This window comes from Sinocyclocheilus grahami, unplaced genomic scaffold (genome assembly GCF_001515645.1).
Source record: "Sinocyclocheilus grahami isolate Dianchi unplaced genomic scaffold, SAMN03320097.WGS_v1.1 scaffold303.1, whole genome shotgun sequence".
Classification (NCBI taxonomy): Eukaryota; Metazoa; Chordata; class Actinopteri; order Cypriniformes; family Cyprinidae; genus Sinocyclocheilus; species Sinocyclocheilus grahami.
Window position 1 is genome coordinate 1,223,536 of NW_015505482.1, and position 6,906 is coordinate 1,230,441.

A 6,906-nucleotide genomic window follows, 5' to 3' on the forward strand; every position below is an offset into this window, starting at 1 on the left:
AAGGATGGGGGGGGGAGGGGGGGGGGGGGGTTCAGGACTATACAATGGAAGGGGGCCAGGGGACAGAGAAAGACCAGGGCATGAGCACAGAACCGGCAGGGTGAAAGGCCAAGGCGGGGCCGGCAGGATGAACCAGCAAGGCCCCAACCACACAGGAACCCCAGCAGATAGCCAGGAGGAATGAGCCACTGAGGCTCCTGCCAAACAGGAACCCAGGCGGGCAACCAGAGCAGAGCCGGAATCCTACCAGGCAACACTGGTGGGACAGAAAATCCTCTCAGTGACTTAGGGAAAACTGGAAACAAGAGCAGACAGAGTTTAGTACCAGCCTCGACGGTTGCAACAGGACAGGCAGATTACTCTGCAACAGTTCCTGTGAGCTCCCGGACTGGAGTGACTTCCTTAATGAGCTCCTGAACTGGAGCAGGCTCTGAATTGGACCTTATGAGCTCCCGGACTGGAGCGGGCTCAGGAGTGGACTCTGTGAGCTCCCGGACTGGAGCGGACTCTGTGAGGTCCCGGACTGGAGCGGGCTCTGGAGTGGACCCGGTGAGCTCTCGGACTGGAGCGGGCTCTGGAGTGGACCCGGTGAGCTCTCGGACTGGAGCGGGCTCAGGAGTGGACCCTGTGAGCTCCCGGCCTGGAGCGGGCTCAGGAGTGGGCTCTGTGAGCTCCGGGACTGGAGCGGGCTCTGGAGTGGGCTCTGTGAGCTCCCAGACTGGAGTGGGCTCTGGAGTGGGCTCTGGAGTGGGCTCTGGAGTGGGCTCTGTGAGATCCCGGACTGGAGCGGTTTCTGGAGTAGACCTTATAAGCTCCCGGATTGGAGTGAGTTCCTTAATGAGCTCTGTGAACTCCCGGACTAGAGCAGGCTCTGGAGTGGACCCTGTGAGCTCCCGGACCGGAGCGGACTCTGTGAGCTCCCGGACTGGAGCGGGCTCTGTGAGCTCCCGGATTGGAGCGGGCTCTGGAGTAGACCTTATAAGCTCCCGGACTGGAGCGGACTCTGGAGTGGGCTCTGTGAGCTCCCGGACTGGAGTGGGCTCTGGAGTAGACCTTATAAGCTCCCGGACTGGAGCGGACTCTGGAGTGGAGCGGGCTCTGGAGTGGGCTCTGTGAGCTCCCGGACTGGAGTGGGCTCTGGAGTAGACCTTATAAGCTCCCGGATTGGAATGAGTTCCTTAATGAGCTCTGTGAGCTCCCGGACTGGAGCGGGCTCTGGAGTGGACTCTGTGAGCTCCCGGACTGGAGCGGGCTCTGGAGTGGGCTCTGTGAGCTCCCGGACTGGAGGGGGCTCTGGAGTGGACTCTGTGAGCTCCCGGACTGGAGCGGGCTCTGGAGTGGACTCTGTGAGCTCCCGGACTGGAGCGGGCTCTGTGAGCTCCCGGACTGGGTGAGCTCCCGGACTGGGTGAGCTCCCGGACTCGGTGAGCTCCCGGACTGGAGCGGGTTCTGGACTAGGCTTTACTGTCCTCCTTCTCGCCCTCCGCCGCTTAGTGGGAGTCTGAAGGGTAGAGGTGGTGGGAAAATCCCTGCGGAACGGTTCTGATTGGCCTGGTATTGCCCACTGACTTTGACCATGGAGATACTTGACGAAGCCCCAGAAATCCAGGATCCTGAGTGCCTCCATTTCCCACTGGGGCAAAGGATCATCCAAACAGACATTAAAGAAGTCCTTAAGTGCAGCCTCATTATAATTCAGCCCCACCAAAAATGTCCAAAAAGTCTGGGCAAAACCTCCAACCTCCCTTCCATGCTGCCTCTGAGTCATCAGAGCCCGGTGTCGAGCCACTCGCTCCTTCTCTGTGGCAGGAGGGGCAATTCGCATGTCCATAGTCCCCCAAAAAAGCAAAGGCCAAACAAACTGCTGGATCTGGTACTGGTTGCAGTATTCTGTCACGGAAAGCCAGGAGAAAACAAAGTAGATCCAAGTGCAGTAGTTTATTAAAGTAACAAATAATCAGAACAGAACTAAAACTAGACAAAAGGTAACTTCAAAACACAGGGAACAGAAAACACAACGTAACCTCAAACAATACTGCAGCCAAGACAGACAGTGAGAGCATGGTATAAGTAGTGATGAAATGATGAGTAAATTACCAACAGGTGATCATGATCAGAACAGAACGACAAAGCAAAGGACTATGGGAAACTATGAGTTCAAAACATGTAACAACGAAACAGGAAGAGCGCCCTCAAGTGGCCTGTCCAGGGCACCACAACCAGACACTGTGACAACACTAGCATAGTTTTTTTTTTCTTTTTTCGTTTTTTAATAAAATTATTATTGTTGGAAGATCACTGCACTTGCATATAGATGACTTTAAAACTAACAGACATAGATCTAATCATGCAAACTTTTGATTTCATTGAGTTTTAAACATCATCACAAGGGATTATCATTTCTGTAAAAGGTTTCTATACAGCAATTCTCTCTCTCTCTTTGTTTTTAGAGAACAGCAGTGCGGATCAGAAGCAGGCCTGTAAGAAACATGAGTTGTACGTTAGTTTTCGAGACCTTGGATGGCAGGTGTGTTATTCTTCACCCCTTCATCTCTCTCTTCTCTCTTCTCTCATCTCTCTTTTTGTTTGTCATCTCTCTCAGTCTTATTTTCTGCTTTTTAAAAAATAATTTCCCCTCATATATACAAAGTTTTGTCATGAAACTCTAGATGGCGCAGGCCAATATTAACTCAATCTGATATAATTACATCATCATTCACACAACGCAGCTGATTGATATTTTTCGCATCAGTAGTCAGTGATCTTGCTGTTCAACATTCAAATACTCAGCTAGTGCTTGCTATAGCAGTGGCAGCATGCTTCATAAACCATCCACTTCCCCAGCTCCACCTGTATAGATCTGCTATGGGGTAATTTAATGTATGCTATATATGGGGGTTATTTCATATATGTTATATGTGCAGCAGCAGTATTTCTACATGCTTACAGCAGCATGTCATGGATGTATTGGCAGTGGCAGGTTCAGTCAATCTGCTTTGGACGAATAAACCACCAGCCCAGAACCAACAACAAACCAGCTAAAATATTCCAAAAACCAGCTTGATGGTCTTTTTTCATAAGCTGTTCCTTCTCTTTCTCACTTGACATTCCACTTTATCTCTCACTGTGTTTATGGCTCAAACCATTTTATGAGTCTGTGTAACTCAAGTCAGTCTGTCCATTACTCATTACTGCATTACCTCAAGAGTACGAGCACCAGCAGTCAAGCAGAGATAGGAGAGCCTCGTTTCTGTTTACACACCCATAGTCTTGCCACCTGTAGCATATCTGTCTCTCCTACTGGATCATAGCACATAAACACTCACTCAGAGCAGCTGGCGAGGACTCTGAGACCCTGGCTCTAGCATGTGGGTTTATATTACCCTCAAATTCCCTTTTGAATCATAACATTTTACACATACTTTAACACGAGTACAGAATACGATTATGCTTTATCGGAGTGATCTGACATGCAGAATGCATTATGAAATTGAAGACCATCTGTTTGGGAAAGATCTAGCTCAAGCTTTATGACTGAAGGTGGTTGTCATGCTAACAGATTTGTGCTCTGTCCATCTTTCAGGATTGGATTATAGCTCCTGAAGGATACGCTGCATATTACTGTATGGGAGAATGTGCCTTTCCTCTCAATTCCTACATGAACGCCACAAACCACGCCATTGTACAGACTTTGGTAAGTCTTGTACTTTTTTACCACAGCTGCCAATCACAAATATTTCTAAAGCTGTATCTTGCATTATTTTATTTTATTATTTTATCTTATACTTTTATTCAGCAACGTGCATTAATCAAAAGTGTCAGTAAAGGCATTCATAATGTTATAAAAGATTTTAATTTCAAATTGATTAATGTTTCTTGAGCATATCAACATATTAGAATTAGATTTCTGAAGGAAATATTACAGGTTATACTGGTGTAATGATGCTGAAAATTCAGCTTTGCTTCACAGTTTAATAGGAATAATTTAGTGTATTTTTGATCAAAATTAAAGCAGGCTTTGTGAGCATTAGATTGAATGGTAGTGTATACAGTTACTGTATATAGCTACTGTGTGTGTGCATATGAGCAATATCACACGAGTAGATGTGAGATATGGCTGAATATCGGCACGGCTGTGATTGGGCCGTAGGTAATCACAGTGTGCCGATATACAGCTTGACGGCACGAGTGTGTGAATACATAAAAAATTTACAACGGGGTGTCTTTAAAGGCCCTCTTATTTGTGAACTACTTCCTTATGCCATGGATTCAAATCTAAAGTTGATAGTTTAACAGCTAAACCCAAGCCTCCGTTACTAATTTCAAAACATCACTTTATAACTAGTAACGAAGGAACGTTGAGTTTCTTCATTAAAAGCATATTGCATTACTGTATTAAAAGCGGTGTATTATGTACAGTAGAGTATTATGAGAGAGAGATTGACTGAGAAATTGTAATTACCTGCATTTGATACAGCATTCATTCTTCAGATCAATCTCATATTCACAATTAGTATGAATGTCTAATAGGCTCAAGGGTTATTTCTGATGACAGCACTGCTCAGTGCGTTTGTAGGCTGTGTACAAGCTTTTTGAAGCAATTTAAAAGTCTTTTCTGCTGACTCGTAAAACAGTCTCTTGTTGCCATCTAAAGGCGGAACAATGTAACTAAAATCACCATCACCAACACACACACACACACACCGTTTACCAATGCTAAATACAACAATTGTGTATATAAAATATTATTCATTGAATGATAATTGTCAGGCTTGTGTTGTGTTGTATTCCCCATGTGCTCCCTGTGACCCAGTGTTTATGCCCATATTTGGTTAGTTTCCTGTTCCTGTCCTGATTATGTTGATTTAATTCCAGGTGTTCCTCCATTTATTCTCGTCATCCCCGCGTCTTGTTATGTGTTTAAATAGTGTTCCCTGTTTTTACTTCAGAGTCCGGTATTGTTTATGTCTACATGTGCTAAGTGAGTTTTCCTTGTTATAATTAAAATTCTCTGGATTGATGTACTCCTCGTCTCCCTCTGTTCCTTGCTCCGCACTCCACTCAGTAGTGCGCGCTTCCTGCTAGGGTTGAATGACGAGATAATCCTGATTGAGCTGATTAATCTCGTGCTGTTGGTTCAAGATTCAGACATAGTTCAGATTTCGAAGTTGAAGAAGTAAAGAAACTTCCCAAGCCTCGTCATCCAACTCCCGCTGAAAAGCGCCACGTCTCCCCAGCTCACCCCACGCCGAGAACCTCCACATATCTCTCCAACGGCTCCTACCGCCTGCCTAAATTTTTTTATTTCCATTGACCCCAGGTGTGTCTCGTCATCCGCTCAACTTGTCATGTGTTTAAATAGTGTTCCCTGTTTTTAGTTCAGCGTCCGGTATTGTTTATGTCTACATGTGCTACGTGAGTTTTCCTTGTTCATTGTTATAATTAAAATTCTCTGGATTGATGTACTTCTCGTCTCCATCCGTTCCTTGCTCCGCCCTCCACTCAGTAGTGCAACCGTGACAATAATATTTAATAAACAACAACAGCCATTATAAATGTTGCTAGGCAATTCAGTCAAAAATACAAAGGCAGCGCTCTGATATACAGCATTGAAGTTACAACACGATGAGATTTTGCCAAAACTATTTGCTCTGGAACAAATAATAGATTAATGAGACCAAAGACTGCCTGTTAGATTTACCCCAAATTAAATATATCTCATGTTTAACTACTATAGAGACATCAGAGCCAGCGGCAGATTCCAGAAGATCTGGCCGAGGTGAGGCGCTCTCTCCACGGGTTTATGAGCACTGAATGACCGCTGACGCCCTAGCGCTTACGTCTCTGAAAACGACGAAGCCAATTTTTTAATCGACATTATCTTTATTAGCAAACTGCATATTTAAAGTCCAAACAAGTAGATTCTCACCTAAAAAACTCTTAAACTATAAAGTATTATTTTTTAAATTATAGTGAATTTGGGTGTCCGCCATGACATTCGCTCTGAGATATTTTTTTCATAAGAATAAAGATATTTATAAGATATTTTAAATAAGAAAGGCACACAAGTTATGACAAATTTTTACATTCTGATTTGAATCAAGCACTGACAAGCAGATTGTCATTCTTACAAGTTGACTTAAACCATGTAATATTGGCATTCATAAAACTAAAATCTACTGTAATTAAAGTACTTTTCTTTAGACCTTCAACTTTGACCTTTGTATTTTTTTCTCAGGTTCACTTCATCAACCCTGAAACGGTTCCAAAACCTTGTTGCGCCCCTACACAACTCCACAGAAAAACGTTGCAAAAAATACAGTTTGTGAGAAATAATTGCAACAACGAAAAATTGTAATTGCGCAATATAATAACAATTATGAGAGAGAATTATTCACAATTGTGAGAAATAGTCACATGGGATATTTGTGTTTGTGAGAAAAAGTGAATATTATAAGATATATTCACAGTGTAATATATAAACATAAATAAGGCCGCAATTTTTTTAATTGCAATTTACTGAAATTAAGTTGCAATTGTGAGATATATTTACAATAATGAGAAATAAATTTTGCACTTACAAAAAACACAAAGTTGCAATGAAATAGTCCCAATTGTATAAAGTCACATTGTGAGATAATGTCACAACATGAAAAACAGATGCAATAATTACAAAGTTGTAACTGATATAAAATCACAATTACAAAAAAGGTTTAGCAATTGTAAGACATAGCTACATAAAAATTGTGGCATAACATTTGTAATTTTGAGAAAAATTCAGAATTGTGAGATACAGCATATTCACACTTTGAATTATAAAGTCACAATTATGAGAAATAATTCCAAAATGAATTGCAATTACAAAATCGTGATTCAATTAGGGGTAGAAGTTTATGAACTTATGTC

General features: G+C 43.1%; 1 protein-coding gene across 1 annotated transcript in view; it reads left to right on the forward strand.

The window, feature by feature from the left end:
* The window catches only part of LOC107601320 (bone morphogenetic protein 7-like), a 14,543-nt gene extending 8,185 nt beyond the window's left edge, over positions 1 to 6,358 (forward strand). Inside the window, exons 5-7 of the mRNA XM_016293475.1 lie at positions 2,451 to 2,527; positions 3,584 to 3,694; positions 6,239 to 6,358. Of these exons, the coding sequence (XP_016148961.1) occupies positions 2,451 to 2,527; positions 3,584 to 3,694; positions 6,239 to 6,358 (308 nt within the window). The remainder of the gene's footprint in view (positions 1 to 2,450; positions 2,528 to 3,583; positions 3,695 to 6,238) is intronic.
* Positions 6,359 to 6,906: the final 548 nt, after the last annotated feature.